This window comes from Myotis yumanensis, unplaced genomic scaffold, assembly GCF_028538775.1.
Source record: "Myotis yumanensis isolate MYYU_CA2020_CCGP unplaced genomic scaffold, mMyoYum1.0.hap1 SCAF_3, whole genome shotgun sequence".
Lineage (NCBI taxonomy): Eukaryota > Metazoa > Chordata > Mammalia > Chiroptera > Vespertilionidae > Myotis > Myotis yumanensis.
Genome location: NW_027223754.1, coordinates 194895663 through 194918650, shown reverse-complemented (window position 1 = coordinate 194918650; position 22988 = coordinate 194895663). Strand labels below are relative to the sequence as shown.

Sequence of the window (22988 nt, the reverse complement as noted above, 5' to 3'; positions counted from 1 at the left end):
GCAGCCAATCAATGATTCTCTCTCATCATTGATGTTTCTCTCTTTCCCCCTCTCCCTTCCTCTCTGAAATCAATAAAAATATATTTAAAAAAATAAATAAACCACCCACCTACCCACACACAGGTAACCAGTATTTTGACTTGTATCACCATAAGCTACTTTTATCTGTTCTAGGCCTTCCTATACTAGTACATGGCATCACACAGTGTGCACATTTCAAAACACACAGTACATTTTTATGCTTCCTCTGCCAGAGAATGGAAATGGTAAGTACAAGTCATGCCAACGTCTTCCAATTCTGCATCCTTGGCAGACATTACTAATCTATCATTCTTGTCAACTGAGCCTAGACTGGACCCTAAACTCTTACTTTGATTGCACTCCAAGTAGCCTCTGCCAGTAGGTCTGAAGTAGGTACTCATAAAACCTCTTCCACATGATAGCGGTTACCCTCAACACATTTAATAAGTCTTTATGTCTTATCGATTCTGTCCCTGAGACATTTTTCCCTAGTTGTCCCTTTTTTTCAATCCCATTGCTTCTGCTTATTTTAGACCTTTACCATCTCCCACCTGATGTTCTCCAATAAGTTGCCTAATTTTCCTGCTTCTGATCTTAGTCCCTCTGACATTTCCTACATGTTGCAGGGTATTATTTTTAATATCTGAAGATGACTGCATCATTCTGCTTAAAACCCTCTAAGGCCTTCTCTTCAGGTCAAGTCCAAGTTCCTTACCTGATATTGAGGGCCCACTCCCACTGGGGCTCTTCCCTGCATGTTCAGGTCCCTACTTCAACCTCAGTGATAGCCTCAGGGGGGACTTTAAAGAATGCTTAGGGACCCTCAGGTCTTGTTCTCCATCAGGTTGAAGCACATGAAAGCTGAGAGTTGGGCTTTGTCACCCTTTGCCAAACTGCTTCCAATAAGTTGCCTTTTTAAGATGTTGCCCTGAATATACCCTGTGCTTATTTTAAGGGGTGTTACATTATTTGCTACAGGCCTGGTATAACCTGTGTGAAGCCCAATGTGGAAATTGTCTCCCTGAATAAGAAGCTAGAAAGCTTTTCTCCCCATGAGGATCTGGTGTGTGCCCTCTTTCCTGTCCGTGAGATTTTGGTGCCGTACTGGGTTCCTCTCTTCACTTTGCCTTAAAGTATAGAACAAGCCCTAGCTGGTTTGGCTCAGTGGATAGAGCGTCAGCCTGCAGACTGAAGGGTCCTGGGTTTGATTCTGGTTAAGGGCACATGCCCGGGTTACGGGCTCAATCCCCAGGAGGGGGCATGCAAGAGGCAGCCGATCGGACTATTGTGCCTTTTCTCTCATTATTGATGTTTCTATCTCTCCCTCCCTCTCCCTTCCTCTCTGAAATCAATAAAAAAAAATGTATTTTTAAAAAGTACAGAATGTTTTAGACTGAATTATAACAATAGGGTAAAAAATTACTTACCACTTATCTGAAACCCATTTTTTCTTTTGGATCTAGAACTTCTGTTTATATTGAAATTTTCTCATCATGATTTTTACAATTCATAATTTTCTCTTACACAAGTCTTCCTTCAAACCACTTTAGGTGTTTTCCTTAAAAGGCAAATTGTAAACAAACAACCCAACTTAAAATGTAAATTTTAACTAAGGAAAGATTACTTTTTCTAGCAGAATTGAGAGCAATCTTGCAGGGAGGTGACATGACATTTTGTAACTTTGAAGGTGAAGAGAGTCCGGGCATAACTGGCTAGGAAACCTATGCTTCCAAAAAGTAGATTCTTTTTTTTTTTTTTAATATATTTTATTGATATTTTACAGAGAGGAAGGGAAAGGAATAGAGAGCTAGAAACATCGATGAGAGAGAAACATCCATCAGCTGCCTCCTGCACACCCCCTACTGGGGATGTGCCCGCAACCAAGGTACATGCCCTTGACTGGAATCGAACCTGGGACGCTTCAGTCCGCAGGCTGTCGCTCTATCCACTGAGCAAAACCGGCCAGGGCAGATTCTTTATTAGATCATAAAAAGAAAAGGAATGATCCTGTACCAGGGACCCTAAAGGAATCCAAATAAGAATGTGGACAGTTATAAAACACAGAAAATTCACCCAAGAACCTCAGTCTCCTACAGAAGGGTTGCCTGGCATTCATTCTCTTTCATTCCACCTAACCAGGGGACCCTGGCCTCTTGCATGGTGCTGAAATTGTTGAACTGTACTTGGAAGCTGAACAGCAGTGGGAATTACTGGACACTCTGGTAGAAGCTTCAAGGGTATAGATAAAGCTCCTGAAAGGGTAGCCTGAGCCACAGAGGGTGTGGGATAGGTTCTGGGAGCACAGGATCTGGGAGTAGCAGCCCCACCCTCCCAGCCTGCTTTGAAGCTGGATTCCTCTGCCAATAGGAAGGAAGGAGGTTTTTGATGGCAGGATAATGTCTTGTTCACAAGTATAGCCCCAGTGCCTATCATGGGCCTAGCACATGGTTAACACTTAAAACATACTTGTCAAATGAATAAATGAACCAATCAATAAGTGAATGATTCTTCAGCCTGAGGGTCGGATATGGGTATATGGTCACTGCTAATTCTTTCTTGGTCTCGTGGGAGGTGCTTCTGGGACAGTGAGCTTGTGAACTGAGCTAGGTCTCCCCTGAAGAGAGACAAGCAGAGTGAATAAGAGACCAAGACCTAAATCAGGAGTTCAACTTCTCACTGGAGTGACAACAATACACATTAAATCCCAGGGGCTCTGCCATCCTCGGTGCAGACAGTGCTCCCGCAACGTCTGGCATCTAATAGACACTCAGTCAATGTTTGCTGAGCTGATCAGAAATGCAAAGTCAGAACAAGATCAATAGAGCAAATATTTATTGAGCACTTAATATCATTTAATTCTCAAAAGAATCCTAAGCCCTAACCGGTTTGGCTCAGTGGATAGAGCTTTGGTCTGCAGACTGAAGGGTCCCAGGTTCGATTCTGGTCAAGGGCATGTGCCTTGGTTGCCGGCACATCCTCAGTAGGGGGTATGCAGGAGGCAGCTGATCGATGTTTCTCATCGATATTTCTAACTCTCTGTCCCTCTCCCTTCCTCTCTGTAAAAAATCAATAAAACATATTTTAAAAAAAGAAGAATCCTAAGTGGCTGGCTTTTCTGCCTATGAGTCCATTGAGCACAGGTCTGTTACTGAGACACAGGACAGTGAATCACTTGTCCAGGATTCCTCAGTTAGGAAGTGGTGGGGCTGGGGTTCAGACCATGGGGCTGTACTCTAGGACCCATACTCCTAAGCACCCCACCATGCCACATAGTGGTGTGGAGTAGAAAGTGGCTTCGGGAGCAAGAGTGGAATACAATGAGGTGATTGGATTGGGAAGAAGGTGCCACACTTACTCATGTGGGGGAAGGAGATGAGGAAAGGTTTTTGCATGCATTTAGTAGGCACAAGTAGTAGTTAAAATGATGAATCACCCAAGGAGGGTGTAAAGAGAATGAATGGCAAGAGGCAAGCTTGGAGATTTTTGTACAGTTGATACTTAGAGATCAAATAGAGAAAAAGCTGTGCCTGACAAAGACTAGGATGGGAGATAGAGAGGAATGGGAAGAAAACATAAGAGTGGGGCCACAGACTCCCAGGAGAGAGTTTGAGAAGGGGGACCTTTTGATAATTTCAAATGCCATAAAAAGGTCAAATAATACAAGAAACATGAAAATGTCCACTGGCGTTGGCAATACAAAGGCTATGAGGAGCTTATGAAGGCATTTCTAATGGAGCAGTGGCAATAGAGTCTAGAATTATTGGTTCAGAGATACAGATACTGCTGAATAGAACAAAAGGTTGGTTACCTGGGATATAATGTCTTTACCACTTTTTCTTTTTCTTTAAAGAGTCGTTTGGATTCCTTTCGATTTCTCAAATACAACATAATCTCTGCATCTAAATTTACAGGCAGCAATTATCCACTTCTGGTTCAAAGGCACAATGTCATTCCAGGAATTTTTTTGGTAGGTGCTTTGAGACATATGACCCTTTTAACCGACTGTTGTGTATGATGCTTGCATGGCTTAGAGATCATTCACAGAGTGCACAAAAGGCTAGAGGGAATGCGGAAATAGGTCAGCTCAAATCACAACCTTCTGTGGTACCCCCTTAACTAGAGGTCTTCTTATAAATGCAGGTCTTCTTATAACTGTTAGATTATCTGTATGGCCAACCACTCTAATGAAGTTAAAAATTAGATACTCTGTTAACACTGAGGTGGCCAAAGAATTCACCTTGTGAATTAATATGGGATTATAAGTGCTAAATTTTAATTCTTGTGTTTAAGAAGCTTATAACCTAATTAAGGAGATAAGATATAGAAGATCCATAATTTAAGACTAAATACATAGACAATAATAGTGTGGTGATTGCTAGGGGGCACATGGGGTTGGGAGGTAGAGGAGGGTAAAGGGAGGGTAATTGGTGATAGATCGAGACTTGACTTGGTGTGGCGAACACACAATACAGTATACAGATGTTGTGTTATAGAGTTGAACACTTGAAATCTGTATGGTTTTATTAACCAATGTCACCCCAATAAATTCAATAAAAAGGGGAAAAAGACTGAATAGAGTAACTACCATAAATGAGACAGCCTAATCTGGTAGAGAAAGCATGAACTTTAAAAGCAAACAGATTTGAGTTCAAACCTTGGTTCTACTACTTTCTTTGCTATGTGACCATGGCCAAATTACTAAGCCTCTCTGGGCCTGTTTGCTCCCTTACAAAAGGGGAAATGATAACCAATTTATAAAATTGTAAAAATTCAGTGAGATAATGTGCATAAAGCACTTATTTCAATTCTTGGCATCTCATGAGCATTTAATAAATGTTAATTTCCTTCCACTAATTTTTCTATTCAACAAATGTTTATTGCCGAAACCGGTTTGGCTCAGTGGATAGAGCGTCGGCCTGCAGACTGAAAGGTCCCAGGTTCGATTCCGGTCAAGGGCATGTACCTGGGTTGCGGGCACATCCCCAGTGGGAGATGTGCAGGAGGCAGCTGATCGATGTTTCTAACTCTCTCTATCTCTCTCCCTCCCTCTCTGTAAAGAATCAATAAAATATATTTTAAAAAAAACACACAAAAAACAAAACAAAACAAAAAAACACACAAATGTTTATTGAATGTCTGCTTGGATACAAAAATAAAAAAGCTACAGTCCTTCCTGACAAGGAGCTCCTAGTCCAATGGGGAGAGCTGCAATCTGAGACTTCTTGTAATGTGTGAGCTGGGATCCAAAGATGGGAGGGATTTTGATAGAGGTAAGAAGAAGGAGGAGAAAGAAGTTTCAGGGAGAAGGGAATATTAGTAAAGGGGAAGGTTTGGAGTACAAGGTACCTGGAGACTTGGTTTTTAGTCCTACACCATCCACTCTAACCAGCTGTATGTGTTTGGGTTAACCTCAACTGGAAGAGGAGAGGACTGGATTAGACCAGTAACTCCCAACTCTGGCTGATGCCTTAGGTGCATGAAAAAAAATATTTCTGGGCCTCACACTAGAACAATTAAATCAGAATTTCTGTGGGTGAAACCCAGCATTCTCTCTTTAAAAAAATTTTTTTTAATGTTTTAATTGATTTTGTTAGAGAGGAATGGAAGGGAGAGAGAGAAAAACATCCATCTGTTGCCTCCCATTGGTGATCAAACTTGCAACCTGGGTATGTGCCCTGACTGGGAATCGAACTGATGACCCTTTGACCCTTTGGTGTGAGGATGAGGCCCAACCAACTGAGCCACACTGGCCAGGCCCCAGGATCCTCTTTACATCAACTTTATGATGATATATTTTACATGCAATATAATGCACTTACGTATATAAGTGTACAGTTCCGATGACTTAACAAATGTATACACTGGTGTAACCACCTCCACAATCAAGATAGAAAATTTTGCCATCACCCCAAAAGGTTTCTTTTGGCCCTTTAGCTGTAAGACCTTCCAACCTCATCCCCGGATGATCACTATTCTGCTTTCTGTCACTACAGATCAGGTTTGCCTTTTCTAGAATTTCACCTAAAAGATTCATACCATAAATATTCTTTTATCTGGCTATTTGGGATATCAGTGTTTTTTAAAAGCTTTCCTGGATCATTTTAATGAGAAGCAATGGACTAGATGGCCTCTCAGGACCCTTCCTGCTTAAAAAAAAATGCCATGATTTCATCTGCTAGTCTAGAGGTACTTTATTAAAGTTGCTTTTTAGGAATATAACAAGTCCTACTGCTATAATAATTTGATAATGCCAACACTAATATTTATGGAGCTTTTTCTTATGTGCCCAGGTACTATGCTAAGTTATTCATATGTATTTTTTTATCTAAATCCCCACAACCGAGGAGGTAGGTACTGATATTATCCCTGAAAGTAGAGGTGAAAACTGACACAAGAGAAATTAAGTGACCTGTGGGAGGTCAAGAAGCTAGCAAGCAGTGAAGTCAGTGTTCAAACTCGGATTTTCTCACCATAAGCAGAGATTTTGCTTTTAATCATGAGATTCTACAAGAATGCCTACAAGGAGAAGTCTCAGCTCCCACTGCTGCAGACATTCTTAAGAAGTCTAAAGTGATACCAGACGCCGGGTTCCCTGTTGATGAGTTCCAGCTGGGGAGACGAGACTGCCTGAAAGGGACATTTAGCATGAAAGGCAAAGAGCCTCTTACCTTAATATAAAAAGTAAACCAGTTTGTTACAAGTGTCAAATGACATTTTAGACAAGAAACAGAGGAGCACAAAGGAGATGGGGCAGAGTCTAGACCTGTGCATGTCTTTTGAGATACACACTAAACAGAGAAAGCAAGGGTAGGTCATCCAGTGGTTTCACTGGAGTAAACCAAGTACCTTCCTCAGAATTCAATCCGAATACACACAAAAATCTATTTTCAGTCTTTAAAATACACATACTTGTCCCTCTGAACAATGGACAATGAGTTATTCTGTGGTAAGGAAGTCTCCCCACAGTACCTGGCCTGTGATCAAATATCACCGTGCTCCTGCAGGCCTGTTTGATCCTGTGAGTCTTGGCAGACTCGCTTGGCTGGTTTATAGTCTGTGCTTCCTATAAATTTACTGATGGTTAAAAAAGAAAAAATAAATAAATGAAAGAAAAGAAAAAGAAAGCATCAGCACAGTGGGAGCATATGAGTGTTTGTCCTCCTTAAACATAACTCATCTGTGATATCCAAATCAAAGGCTTGTCAGCTGAGGTCCTCCCAGTTCCCTGTTAGAGAATATTAACTTTTGTGATCACCTAAAATAAACAAGCTCCTATTCAAACCCTGGCTGTCTGTGTCTGGCTGTCAAGCCAAGGGCAGTGCTAAGGCGTCAACCTTCCTAGTTGTCTGTCCACTGGGTGACAGTGTTGATCCATCCGAACTAGTAAATGTGCTTTGTCCCTAGGCCAGAAAACTCCGGGAAACACTGCACCAAATGGCATTCTCCGGGCCTTGGGGACGGCCCTGCCTTTCTTCCTGGAGCAAGGCAGAATGATTCTGTTTCTTTATCTTGCAAGAGAAAATATAGGTGAATTGTTTCGATGTCACCACGTTGGGCTGGATTTCTCTGGGCAAAGCAGTACAGGGAATGGATGCGATTGTCCACAATAAGTGTGCCTGCACTTTCCTGGTAATTTAACAAAGGCAAAAAGCGTTGTGGAAACTAACTTGAAAATTTATTTCAGCTGCTTACTTTAATTGCATTAGGATGGATCAATTCTTTCACCAAGGTGTTCACTTTTTAAAAATGCTTACCTAAGGATATGTTGTTGTTTTCTAATTGATTTTACAGAGAGAGAAAGGAAGAGGAGAGAGAGAGGAACATCAATGGGAGAGATAAACATCGATTGGTTGCCTCCTGTATGCAACCCGACTGAACCCGCAACCTGGGCTAATGCCCTGACCAGGAATCGAATCCTCGACCTTCCAGTGTACAGGACAACCTTCCACACAACTGAGCCACACTGGCCAGGGCACCATGGTGTTCATTTTTATACAAATGGGCTAGTTTTGGGGATATGCATTCCCCAGGGCTTTGAAGAGGGACAAGATCGACTTTGTGGAATGTTATTTACAAGTTGCCATGCCATGGTTTTACATTATTCTGTCTGTTCTAACATGATCTCTGTCTTCAAGAGGAGAAAAATAAGAACAAATGCTATAGTAAAATTCCATGTGACCAGTGGTGTTATAGATCAGAAAGAGTTTGTCCACCTGGCACTAGCAGAGCCAAACACAAAACAGAACTGTAGTAGAGAAATACTGACTATTTTATTTATTTTTATTTCAAAATTTATTTTTGCAGTTTTATAACTTTCTTCGATAATCAGTAGTTAGTTCTCATCCACATTAACTGTTTGTAGATTTTTGAAAGTAGTGATAGGTACAGAGGTAACCAACATAAAAATCTATTTTCAGTCTTTAAAATACACATACTTGTCCCTCTGAACAATGGACAATGAGTTATTCTGTGGTAAGGAAGTCTCCCCATAGTACCTGACCAGGAATCGAATCCTTGACCTTCCAGTGTACAGGACAACCTTCCACACAACTGAGCCACACTGGCCAGGGCACCAAGGTGTTCATTTTTATACAAATGGGCTAGTTTTGGGGATATGCATTCCCCAGGGCTTTGAAGAGGGGCAAGATCGACTTTGTGGAATGTTATTTACAAGTTGCCATGCCATGGTTTTACATTATTCTGTCTGTTCTAACATGATCTCTGTCTTCAAGAGGAGAAAAATAAGAACAAATACTATAGAAGCTTGTTTGAGGACTCTTCAACCTCATTATGTTTTCTGGACAACCGCACCCTAATACCGTATGGGACAGACAGTCCTTATTCCTTTGGCTCAGACAGCTTTGCTGAGCCCGCTGAGCCTGGCGTCTGTGCTGCATCTGCAGTCCCTATCTCCTTCATGACAAATTTCTGGATCTCCTTGAGTGCCCAAGGGGCACACTTCTTGAAACCCACTCCATGGATGTGCTTGTGAATGCTGATGGTGTGTTCTCTGGTCACTACCTCGTTGATGGCAAAACGGCCCTTCTTCTCGCCACCTTCTTTCTGTGGGGGAACCATTTGCTAGGCCAGTGATGGCAAACCTTTTGAGCTCGGCGTGTCAGCATTTTGAAAAACCCTAACTTAACTCTGGTGCCATGTCACATATAGAAATTTTTTGATATTTGCAACCATAGTAAAACAAAGACATATTTTTGATACTTATTTTATATATTTAAATGCCATTTAACAAAGGAAAATCAACCAAAAAAATGAGTTCGCATGTCACCTCTGACACGCGTGTCATAGGTTTGCCATCACTGTGCTAGGCCCAAGTTGGAAAGAAGTTGGCTGTTTTGTTGATGAATGGCACTATCCAGGAGAACGGGAAGCTAATGCTCAAAACCCCAACTCCTCAGCATGTATGTTACAGATTATATAGGGCAAAATCACAAGATACTGTGGATGGGGGCGGGGGGGGGGGGGGTGTTCTGCGTTTGTGCTGGGAGCTGATTGGTTGGAGGTGAGGTAACGGTAATGAATCATCTCTTCAGGTCTTTGAGGACAGTCCTGAGGTCTGTTCCGGGGGCTCTCTGTCCAGTCCCATGGGAAATAGCCAGAAGCTTGTTCCACCTTGGGGCTCAGGAGTGAAATGTAACTTAGATCAAGATGTTATCTTTAGCCTGGCAGAGGTCCCAGCTACTGTCTTCTGCTGCCTTGGTGGTTGCTGCTTATCCAGGGGAAAGGCTAAGTCTCTGAGGGGCATATATAGAGAGGGATATGCTTTTTAGAGTCAAAATTTAAAACTTAATTTAATCAAAGCTCTAAGACCCTTGTTTTCAGAGGAAATGATGGAGATAGGTTGTGATAATGCAGTAGAGGACAGGGAGAGATGAAACTAGCACCATTCTCATTTTAAAAGGACAAGATAAAAAATGAGTGTTTGCTTCAAGATGCTTTAAGAGGGTTGGTTTGGGAAATTTTTTGTTCTTCTGCATCCCTCTTTCCCAGATAAAGAGGACAATGATTCAGAATATTGGGACTCTGTTATATAATGAGTAATAAAGTCATATTAATGTGGGACTCTGTTCCTAATTCTTTTAAATCAGATGAAAGACTAACATAAGATTACCAATTTACCATACTATTACCAATTTACCATACTATTACCAATTTACCCCAAAACTTTTTAGGATGTAAAATTTTTTCGTCCTTTGCTATATTTTATATTATGTAGTCTGACCCATTTGTGCTGATAAGTTAGCACAGTTATATTTATTACACTTACCATAACAAAGGTATATATATATATATATTTGAAGGGAAAGGAGAGAGAGATACAAACATTAGTGATGAGAGAGAGAATCATTCATCAGCTGCTTCCTGCATGCCCCCCACTGGGGCTCAAGCCCGCAACCCGGGCATGTGCCCTTGACCAGAATCGAACCTGGGACCCTTTAGTCCTTAGGCCGATGCTCTATGCACTAAGCCAAACCAGCAAGGGCACGAAGGTTTGTTTTTTGTTTTTATATTTAAAAATACACTAAAGCTGAAGTAGTATTTTCTTAGGCAGTTCTACTTGAGTTCTGAGGTTAGAAATACAAATAGGTTGTCTGGCAGCACACACGCACGCAGATGGGACAGGCTCTCATTCCCTGGGACTCACACTGACATTGAAAAACAAAAAACAAAAGACCGTAAAAGCCAGAATGTGAAGCCCTTGGGCTGTGAGTGACTTCCCTCTGCTCTTGGGACACTTCAAGGCCTATCTGGTCCTTACCTACCACACCCAGACAGCAGGGGATTACTTGTGACAAACTGTAACCACAAGCATTTTGATCTAAGTCTTCTGTTAGATATTACATTTCTTTAGTGTACTCTTTCCTTTCAAACAGCTCATGGTTTTCTCCTTTTACATTGGATTTAACTCAAATTTAGAATAAATGACTAATAACTTCCATTAAAGAACCTGTTTTCATTTATTAAGCATTCAGTATATTTCATTTTATTGAAATCTTATAATAATTTTGTGAGGTCAGAGGTCAGTTACCTCTTCCTGACTGGTGAGGCTGAGTTTGAGAGGTGAAGTGGTTTACAAAGATACACAGCTAACCAATCTGGGGTTGGGTTGGCAACTTCCAATCCTGCGCTCTTTCTGCTGCATATCAGAAATAAGGAGAGGGAATGTAAAGTGATACCAATACTTTGGAAAACAGTATGGTGGTTTCTCAAAAAAAAAGTTAAAAATAAACAGAATTATCATATAATCCAGCAACTCCACTCCTGCTATATACTCAAAAGAATTGAAAGCAGGGACTGGAACAGATGTTTGTTTCATAGCAACATTAGTCACAATGTTAAAAAGGTAGAAAACAACCCAAATATCCATCAACGGATGAATGGATAAACAAAATGTGGTGTATACATACAGTGAAATACCTACTTGGCCTTAAAAAGGAATGAAATTGTAATACATGCTGTAACATGGATGAACCTTAAAGACATTATGCTATGTGAAATAAGTGAGACACGAAAGGACAAATACTGTATGATCTCACTCATGTTGAAACCGGACAACCAATGGGTCCTAGTTGCCTGTCACTACTTGAGCCAATTAAGCAGAGACAGGGTTGAAACATATATGAGCTTTTATTCCTACACTGCCGGCAGAATGGTAGAGCAGCAGGTTATCCACAAAAATATAATCTGCAATCCCCCATAAGCCAGTTGCTTAGATTGGGTAGGACAAAGATTACATGGGGAAGTAGGAATTACAGGTATGAGGAAGTAGGCAATTCGGGTTGGGGTGGGATTCCATTGTTTGAACAACAAGGTTGTTAATTTTAATGATATTGGATAGTTCTTGAATGAGAAGGGACCACATTCCAAGGTTGACTCCCAGGTCCCAGGGGCCTACAACTCCCTGCCAGGTTAGAATGTCCTCTCTTAATCAAAACAAGGAAATCACTGTTAATCGAGCATGCTTAATATTTCATATAACTATAGCTAGTCCCCAATATTCTATTTTTGCCCTAACAATGTGAGGTACGTAGAATAGTCAGATCCCTAGACAGAAAACAAAACAGTGGTTAGCAGGGGTTAGAGGAGGTGAGAATGTGGTGTTCTTGCTTCAAGGGTACACACAGAGTTTCAGTTGATGATGATGAAAAAGTTCTGGAGATGGATGGTGGTGGTGGTTGCACAACAATGTGAATGTACTTAATGCCACTGAACTGTACACTTTAAAATGACTAAAGTGATAAATTTAATCGTGTATATTTTACCACAATAACAACAATAAAAAAAAAGCGGGGAGGCAATGTAGGAAAGATATAAATACCTGACTTGTTGGGTGACCACAGATAATTAACCTTTCTAGTCCTCAATTTGTTTATCTGTAAAGCAAGGGGACTGGATTAGATGATGTCTAGGTACCTTCCAACTCTAATAGTTAACAGAAAAAATGCATGTTCTGAGGAGGAAGTCATTCAGGATTTCTATTGGGGTCCCACCCCAATGGTCCAACACTTATGGAAAAGATACATCTTTGGACAAGTGGTAGGAGAAAAACTGACATTTACTACACTTTTCAAAAATGAATGTTAGAGCTGCCAGGCTTATTAAAATACAAGCCTGTGCCCTGCCAGTGTGGCTCAGTTGGCTGGAGCATCATCCTGTAAGCTGAAAGACTGTGGGTTGGATTCCTAGTCATGGCATATACCTAGGTTGTGGGTTCGAGCCCCAGTCATGGTCTATACAGAAGGCAACTGATCAATGTTTCTCTCTCACATCAATGTTTCTCTCTCCCCCTTCCTCTCTTTCTACATATCCTCCGGCAAGGATTAAAAAAACAACAACAAAAAACAAGCCTATAAGATGTGAAGATGTCTAGACAAAAGGTCTAGGTGCTTTCTGATTAAAAAAGAAAATCTAGGCACCAATTAGAGGCTAGAGAAACTACAGAATAAAGTTGGTGAAGCTAATTATCTCAAATTTGGTGGGTAAAAATCTCTTATACAAATATAGTTTATATTTTTAAGTAAATAAACATTTTAACAAATGCAATTTCTAATTATAAATATTTATGATCTCAAGAATACAAGTCAACATTCCTTGGAACCTTTACAAAAAAATCTCTGTGTATCACCAGAAAGCTCTTTGCTCTTTGTAGCAAATAGCCTGAGAAACTCAACTTCATCATAAGAAGCCATGGAATAAGTATAAACTTTATGGTAGCTTATATGTAAATATTCACAATCTTTTTTCTTAGAAGAGATCTGTTTAATTTTGTTCAAATTAATTTTGTTCACATTCCCTATAATTTAGCTGCTGAACCCTTTTTCAGTATCGCTCTTAATATTCCATAGGTCTAGTGATACAAACAGCCTATGATCTGGGCCTTTGCTTATAAGCAGGAAGTACAGATGCTTTTAATGGGTCTCTCCCAGTCCCAATCCCCTCTGTGGCTTGCTTCCATAGTAATTTGTAGGCAGTGTTGAATTAAGGAACATAGGACTTACAAGTTTTTCTCCTCACTAAAAACCAGAAAGAGAAAGAATGAAATGTAAACAGGAATATTAATTATTTTGATCTGGATTACGAAGGGGTCAAGATATTTAAGAGAATGTTTCCAGTTGAGCCTTCCCACTCCACCCCGGAATGTTGGCATTCCTCAGTGTACCTCTCCACACATTCATTCTTTCCCACAGATCTGGGAACTATCCCTGTATGCTGGTGACACCCATATCTCCAACATCAGTCCGGACTTCTCACCTGAGCCTTGGCCCAAAGACCCAAGTGCCTACTGGTGATTGGAGGTGATTGGAGGCGATTGGAGGTGGGGGCAACCAATCACCTTATTGTCCCATTTCCAGGTTCTGATTTTAGAGGCATATTTGAACAGGAGCCTTCCATTGCTTCTGCCTGCATCCCTAAGAAAGTCTTATGAAAGACTCTGGGAGCAAACCAGTACCTACCAAGGAAGTATGAAAATCTGGCTGAGATTGATGATTCTTATCCTTTCTGAGAAAATTGGAGTGGTTCTGTGCTTTAAACGCTAACCTAGTTTAGTAGCCATTTTTTAAAAAAAAATGAAGCAGCATAAAGATCAGTGTTTTGTTTTTTTTATGAAAAGAGAGCATAAACTTTGGGGTCAGAAACTTGAATTTGCATCCAGATCCTCCTCTTGTGGCCGGCCTCAATCTCCTCATCTGTAAACTGGGGAGAAAAACACCACTGTTGGGATGTTGTGAGGATTGAGTTAGCATATTAACCAGATCTGAATTTAATGGCCAGATTTAATTTAATTTATATGTTTGTTGTGAGAATGTGTTTTTAAATGAAAATGTTTGTTCAAATGAGAATGTATATACAAAAACTATTGGTAAATCAACAAATATTGCACAAGCTATTCACACGTGGGTATGGAGCTCAGTGTTTAGGACAGTGATGGTGAACCTTTTGAGCTCGGCGTGTCAGCATTTTGAAAAACCCTAACTTAACTCTGGTGCCATGTCACCTATAGAAATTTTTTGATATTTGCAACCATAGTAAAACAAAGACATATTTTTGATATTTATTTTATATATTTAAATGCCATTTAACAAAGAAAAATCAACCAAAAAAATGAGTTCGTGTGTCACCTCTGACACGCGTGTCATAGGTTCGCCATTACTGGTTTAGGACTTTGACTAGTGAAGGTAGTGGTAAAGTGGTGGTGCAATGGTGTGTGTGTGTGTGTGTGTATAGAAATGGTTTAATGGGTTCTATGCTGAGCCCCTTCTCTATTGTTTTTGGTATACCTGAGCCACAGCCTTTCCCTCTCTCTTCACTTTACCTTTTCCTAACTCAGTAATCCTTAAACCTGTTGTTCACCTGTGGAGCTCTTTAGGAACGACAAGCCTCATTCCCTGGAGATCCTCATTCAGTAGATCTAAGTCAACCCTAAGTATCTATTTTAAAAAAAGGATACACACACACACACACACACACACACACACACACAAGTGGCCCGGTGCACTAATTCGTGCACATTGAAAGGGAATTAATTAGAAGAAATATTTTAATATCACTATTTGCCAAGTCCTGGGTGCGGGTATCTGGCTCCCTCCTCCCTCCTCTTAGAGTCTGGGCTGGTGCCCACAGGACACAGCGTCAAGTCCTGCCAGTGCCGGGAGACCCAGAGTCAAGTCCCTGCACACCCACATGCGCCTCGAAATCGTGTGAGACTCTGATCCACTGGCGCCGGTGGGGACGCAGTGTCAAACCCCCGCAGGTGCCACGGGACTCCCCTGATGCATCTCCTGGTCAAATCTCTGCCGGTGCTGGCGGGACGCAGTGTAAAGTCCCTGCCCACCCGCATGCGCCTGCTGTGCATGCAGCCTCCTGATGATTGGTCATTATGGCATGAGGGCCTCACGACCACAGGATATAATTGATTTCAGAGAGAAAGGAAGAGGGAGAGATAGAAACATCAATGAAGAGAGAGGATCATTAATCAGCTGCCTCCTGCATGCCTCACACCGGGGATCAAACCTGGCTGGCGTGGCTCAGTGATTGAGCATGGATCCATGAACCAGGAGGTCACGGTTCGATTTCCAGTCAGGGCACATGCCCACAGTAGGAGGATGTGCAGGAGGCAGCCCATGCAGGAGGCAGCCAATCAATGATTCTCTCTCATCATTGATGTTTCTCTCTCCCTCTCCCTTCCTCTCTGAAATCAATAAAACTATATTTAAACAGAAAAAAGCCAATCTGGGATCCTTTATATGGACCACAAAACTTCATGTAATCTGGCCCCTGGCTTAAATGGCCTCCACTTGCCCATTGGCTTCCACAGCTCTAGCCTCTTTGTTGTTCCCCCTCAGAGCCTTTACACACGGTGCTCACTTTGCTGGTTGTTCACTAGACAGGTGCATGGTTTATTCTCTCACATAACCAGGTCTCTAGGCAAAGGTCACCCCCTCAGTGGCCTGTTTATCTAAAAGAGCCTGTTTCGCACTCCATTTCTTATCCTGCTTTACTTGGTGCATAGCACTCATCACTACTTAGCCTCGTATCCATCTACTGCACTGGGATGCAGAAATGAACAAATGGGCAGAGTCCCTGCATCCCAGTGCCTAGAAAAATAGTAGACTGCCAATAAATACAGGGTGTGGCAAAATTAAGTTTACAGTTGTTCATATGTAAAATACCTTAATGAATAAATAATACAAGAATAAGCTATTTTGAGCACTTACCATTGTAAACCTACTTTTGCCATACCATGCACCATTTTGACTAAACCCTCACCTTTCTTTCCAACAGGAATGCCAAACCTCTCTTACTTTGCTTTGTCTATTTCACTTATCAATCAAGTCTTTGTCCCAGCCTTTGACAGGGCCCCAAGCTTTTCTACAAGGCAGGAATTCCCCAAAAAGATAAATATTGGAGACCCAAAAGGAAAAGAATATCTTCTGAGATTCATACCTTTTCACATAACTAATTCCTTGGGTCCTGGTTACAGTCCTCTAAGGTGAAGTTGCTGTTTCCACATAAAAGGAAACAGGCTTCAAGGAGATCCCACAACTACAGGGAGGAGCTGAGATGTGAACCTGGGCTTTTTTTTTTTTTTTTTAAACCTGGGTTTCTTGACTCATAGTTCAAAATGGGGAAAATAAAGTTCCTGTTGGCAGCATTGGAATATATGCCTCGGTAGGTAGGGTAGAAAATGGTCTTCTCTTTGTTTTACCGTAAATGAGACTTTAGGATTGCTAGGAGAGAAAATTTTGGTCTCAACATACCCCCTTTCTAATCTCAACTGAGTTTTTGTCCAGATGTATTTTGGGACATTTCATTAAGGTTAAGTGGTAAGTGCTTTAGAGGGTAGTTAGAATCCCTTTGCTTTTATTTCATCATTAGGTCAATATTTGGTCACCAAGAGGCTATCAGGTTCTGTTTGCTTGGTTTGAGTTGTTTGGGAAAGTCTTTCAATTCCACTTAGTTTAATTCCTGGAACAATGGTATAACTGATGTGGTTTAAATATTTAATCTCTTATCACAGTCAACCAGATACAGTTGACAGAAAAGAAAAGAATATCTAGAAAAGAGTATCTTTTCAGTTTACCAAGTGCTTTTGTAAAAAGATTCTCACACCAACTTTATGAGTAATAGGGAATCTAAACATTGGGCACAGTGGCACGGGGGAGAATGTCTCAAGAAATGAAATGAAGTTTTAATATGTGAATAAACGATGCACAGAGGAATTAACTGCCCATTTAATTGAATTTTTATGGGAGTCCGATAATGAAACTAAATGCAGACTGAGAAGATTATGCTGTTTGAAGTGATAATTAGGATTTGTGTGTGTTCTGTATGTGTGAATGTGTCCTATATGGTGACTTAGGAAAATAAATGCATAGAAAAACACCTTTAAATAAATAGGACTAATTTTAATATGATGAGATTCTAAAAATGTTCTTTAAATTTTTATAGATGTACATCCAAGGAAAATTACTATTTGCCAACTTTATTTTCAATGGTTACAGCACATCTGCTAACGACCTTCAGAAGCAAATTGTGAAGACAAGGGGTGATTATCATATGGGATATTTCCTACCCAGTGACTTCAGAATCGGGTAGAGTAACTATGCATGTTCTACCTTATCTTACACTTTTATTTTTTATTTATTTTTTTTATCTTACACTTTTAATTAGTAAATCCCAGACAAGGGCTAATTGGGATTTACTTTTGCCTTTATGAGTGATTTTTCTTTACCTCAAACTTACTTTTGCCTTTATAAGTATTTATCCCTTGCCTCAAATCTTTTCTGGAAAGAGGTAGCTTATTTATTTAAAAGTTCAGTTCAAGAAAGACCACTTTCTTATTAACCAGCAAATGTTCCCAAGACTGTTAAGCTAAGCTTAGAAGGAGTCAAACCAATAATTCCTTCAATTACATAGCACAGAGTATGACTTTATGGATGTTAACTTTCTTCTTCATTCTGTATGTCTTTTCTGTCAGGGAGGTCATCTAAGTTAATATAACACAACTAGAGGCCTGGTGCATGGGTGGGGTCCCCACAATGAGAATGTACTCAATGGCTGACAGTCACCCTAAAGCAGCGGTTCTCAACCTGTGGGTCGGACCCCTTTGGGGGTCGAACGACCCTTTCACAGGGGTCACCTAAGACCATCGGAAAACACATATATAATTACATATTGTTTTTGTGATTAATCACTATGCTTTAATTATGTTCAATTTTTAACAATGAAAATACATCCTGCATATCAGATATTTACATTATGATTCCTAACAGTAGCAAAATTACAGTTATGAAGTAGCAACAAAAATAATTTTATGGTTGGGGGTCACCACAACATGAGGAACTGTATTAAAGGGTCACGGCATTAGGAAGGTTGAGAACCACTGCTCTAAAGGGTGACAATGTTGCTTTTAAACTTAATTGGCTGCTTTCACTCTGATAAATTATCATGTGAAGCATGTAAATGACCAAACAAAACTTAGACTAATGAATCTAGGGCTTCCTTAGACAACTGCTGTCTTCTATGGGTATATTAACAAATTCTGAAAAACAGTAATAGAAGAAAAATAGGGACAGAAGAAAGAGACAAAGAATTTCACCTTCGGCTAATTCATGTTGCAAACACCAGAATAAAAATGGTACACACAAAAAAAGATACAAAGAAGTACAGATTTTATTAGGGTCTTCTTAAGCTTAGGAGGAACAAAAATAATACAGACATATACAAACCTACTATTGGGTTCTTATAAAGTATTTTAAAAGAGCTGACAAAAATGAAATAGAATAAAATGCATAAATCTATCAAAGAAAGTATTGTGTTAAAAATTATAATCTCAAGTTTTCAGGAAGGGTGAGTAAAGTAGTTCTATATAAAACATAAGTAGTCAAAAAGTAAATATTAAAATATCTCTGAAAGAATATTCTCAAATTATATTAAAAGAAAATACCTAACACTCCCAAAGTATATGAAGTGAAGAGCGACTTTAGAAACTTACTGGGTGAACAAGCCTGAACTCTGTAAGACGGTTCATAAATTTCCCATTTCCAGGGTTCATATTTAACAATGTTAAAAGAGAGAGTGCAAAGGCCCCCACACACTGAGAACACATTGTACATACACATAAGATGGGTTCACACACTTCTGACTATGTTAAGAAATAAAGTTAAATATACTCACAGATCAGTGCATTGATACAAGATTACTGATGTTACAACATTTTCATATTTAGGTGAATACAAAAAGTTATAAATTCTACAAGAATCCATATATAAGGCTCACCTATGTAATTCTACATAGTTCATTAGGTAAAGATGAATGAGAAGAATTGAAGTATAAATTAAAAGTGAATTTATAAGACAGAGCATTTAAATCACTTGGATTTAAAAGGAATCAAAATCCAAAGATCATTCCATCCAGTCTGTTTTATCAAAAGAAATATACACATAATAACATGTATAGTGTTTTGATTTATGCAAACAGGAAAACACTGTGCAAAAAGGAAAACATGAGAAAGAAGAGTGAAAAAAATATATATATACACAATTTACCAGGCAAAAAATAATAGAATTCATGGGATGAAGCATCTCTGTAATGAATGTAGTACAGAACTAATTGTAGGGTTGAGTTCTTCAGAATGAGTCAGTCCTATTTTAAAGGATAACCATTGACCCAATTTTTCTGATGTGACTGGGCTTGGATGAATAGTACATTTTTTAGCTCCTTTCACATGTGGAGTCCTTGATTAGTCAGCAGTTATTTCAAACAGGGTCTAAACCTATAGAAATGCCAGTATTACCCAAAGTATACATTTTCAATATGTATCATAACCCTTTGGATTTGGGGCCATTTCAACCCTTTTCCAACACCCTGTCCTCCAAATTAAACAAAAACATGTATGTGGCTATAGCAATGTCACAGTTTTGATGTAAGACCATGCAATGAGTCAACGAGGTCAGAAAACTAAAAATCCAGAGTAGCAGGGAATGAAAAATCAAGGAACATACTATTTGACAATATACCTTTGTAAAATGTGAGGTATTAGCCTACTTCCACTCTATCATCCTAGCTTGTTTTCATCAACAACAGTAGATTCTGCAATGCAACCTACAGTGCATCCCACAAGGGATGGTGTGTCTACAAATGATGCTAAGTTTCTTTCCAGATCTGAACCTCAAAAAGCAAGTTTAAAGCAATGTGGTAGATTCAAAATAAAAGAAAAAGGCGGTCTCCAAAAATAAGAGTTTAAAATTACTAGCACTGGAGCCAGAGGCAAAGACCAATCCTTTCAGAAACTATGAACAATTAGTTAAGTAAGAGTGATATTGAGTAGAAACTCTGAGAAAAACAAAAACAAATAATTAATTTGGGAGAGAATGTCTTTTGGTGGCTAAGTTGCTTAATCTAAAAATAGAGATCCAATCCAAATAATAAAAGCTACAAGTACAGTTCTCCTCATTGGCAATTATTAACAATATTACATATCACTTTTCTATTGTGACAAATTACTATGTCAATGTCTAGTAATGCTTTATTTTGTTATCCATTCCCATCCCTCTAATTTTAGAAGGATTAACCAATCAATTCTTGCTAAAATGTAGGCACACATACAAAAAAGTGAGTCCTGATGGATGTAGGATGTCTCAGAAACCTCAGGTTATCTTCAGTCTTCATTCTCTTGATGGTCCAGGAATGATGCGCGAGTTTAGGTTGGTTCTAGGATAGGCCCAGGGGCCTGGTTTGATCTGGGATCCCTGGGACCATACCTAGAACAAACCCAAACAAAACCAAACTCCTTGGGAGTGCTTTCAGCTCAGACGTCTAGGCTTTTCACTCATGTGGACCTTCAGGGCTGTCTGAGGACCACATGCCAACCTCTTAAGGAACAGTTCTGGAGCTTTCTGCATGTTGCCATTTTTAAAAGCTTTACCACTTTTATTATGTGAATCAGAATATTACTCCTGTGCCTGAGTGAGCATTACTTAAATCATAGTATGAATAGAAGGTACTACAGGTTGGTATAATATAAGTGCAGAAAATTCTTTAAGAAATGGAGTTAATTTAAAACTTTCTAGGGAGGAAAAGGATATTATAAAAGAATAAACTTATAGTAATATATTTTGAGAAACTTAAGATACAAACATGAGAGGAAATATCTATTTCTACAATAATATTTCATAGAATATACCCACTTTTAAAGTGCAATTAGAAGTACACACAAGTTAAACACTGTCCTATTGCAATAACATGTTTGGTGTGTGTCAAATGGAATTCAGTAAATGAAAATGAAAGAAACAAATTTAACTGCTGACAGTTAAAATATAGCATTAAAAATACCATTTGCACTTTAATTCATCACACATTTTAGGATATTCATAAAATCAACTCATTCATACTAAGTTTTTGTATATGTGGATTATGTGGATCTTGTATTCATATCCTTTTTTTTTTGGTTTATGCAATTACAATGAGTACAATCACTTTTATCCCATAACTATACTTAAGGAGAAATTTTCTCCTTGTACCACCAATCCAAGTTTGGCATCTGACTACCTATTCTGTAATAGCAGTCTCAACTCAAGAAACTGTTTAGATTATCTGTTTTTTAATAACTGTTGTGCCATAATTCCCTTCCAATAGCATGAATAATGGGAAGCTGACTATGGGGCACGGCCATAAAATGAGCAGACTGATTTTAACATATGATTACTAAAACACAACCGGCCTGTTGGTAAAACTAAGTTGTTAGATGCTAGAATACCCCCTTCTAGACAGATTTGAATTTTACTTACAAACATTATAACATGCACATTCATATTTATTTTTCATTTAAGAGAAAAATTATCATGCTTGATTACTTAACACATTAAATAATAATTTAAACATGCAAAATATAGAATGACAGTGGGAATTTAGTCATTCAAATATCTGTAAGTATCATTCTAACACTGATAACTTTTGGCAAGATTTTAACATACAATTAATTGTATGAAAATAAAGATATTGTCTTCTGTGATATCAATAATAAAAGTTTTCTTATTTTCCAGGGCTCAACCTACTTCATGTTTTGGAAATGAAGATATACTTCTCTAAAAATAAAAATAAAACAACATTAAAAAACAACCTCACCAAAGAAATTCTTAGCAGCATATGATATCCAGATCAAAGAGAAAGTACTGTAGAAAATGGTCATTTGAATGGACTGGTTTTAATAGGAATAAAAAAGTTAGAGGATAAAAATACAGAGAAGGTAAAGTATAAAAACAAAATGGTTCCTTTTGTACAATGAAAGCTCTTCTACTCTGAGAAAAGGTACTGATTGTAACTTCACTTATTTTCAGGATAGAAATGAAATAGGTACCAAAATAATAGATGTTACAAAATTCATGCACTTAGTATAATCCAGTTTTTTGGGTCTTTACTGAGTCAATTTACTCTTACTTCCTACATTATTCTAGCAGTCTTAGCCACCTTGTTTTCAAAACCAAGCAGACTAGAAGGGGAACTATGAGATGGAAAAAGGCACACTTAAGCAAGCAGTAATATAAACTGGAGAAATTAGAACTATTAAAAAACAAAGACAACAAAATGAAAAAAGCACAGCAGAATGGAGCCATTTGGTAAAGGGTATATAGCTCTCAATGCCTAATTAGTTTATCACAGCATAATTAACTACTGTTAATAATGACCATTTTGACATCAAAAAAGATTAAATAAAATGCATTTCATGTATTGTTTAAGAAGATAGCAATGTATATTAAGTTTTAAAGACTCCCTTCAACACTTATTTCAAACAATTTTAATGCTTGATTTAAGCTCTATAGAAAACTGGGGTACAAAGAATGACTCATTCCCCCAAAATTCAGAAACCCAGTTCACGGGTAATTCTACTAAATTACCCATGCATGTTTAGTCTCAAACCAATAGTTCTAGAATATAAATCTTGATGA

General features: G+C 39.0%; 1 protein-coding gene and 1 pseudogene across 1 annotated transcript in view; one reads left to right on the top strand and one right to left on the bottom strand.

The window, feature by feature from the left end:
• The window catches only part of LOC139007426 (uncharacterized protein C3orf20-like), a 54939-nt gene extending 32748 nt beyond the window's left edge, over positions 1–22191 (top strand). Inside the window, exons 8-9 of the mRNA XM_070410849.1 lie at positions 17491–17633; positions 22086–22191. Of these exons, the coding sequence (XP_070266950.1) occupies positions 17491–17633; positions 22086–22131 (189 nt within the window). The 3' untranslated portion in view covers positions 22132–22191. The remainder of the gene's footprint in view (positions 1–17490; positions 17634–22085) is intronic.
• LOC139005715 (large ribosomal subunit protein eL31-like) lies at positions 8354–9099 on the bottom strand (annotated as a pseudogene).
• Positions 22192–22988: the final 797 nt, after the last annotated feature.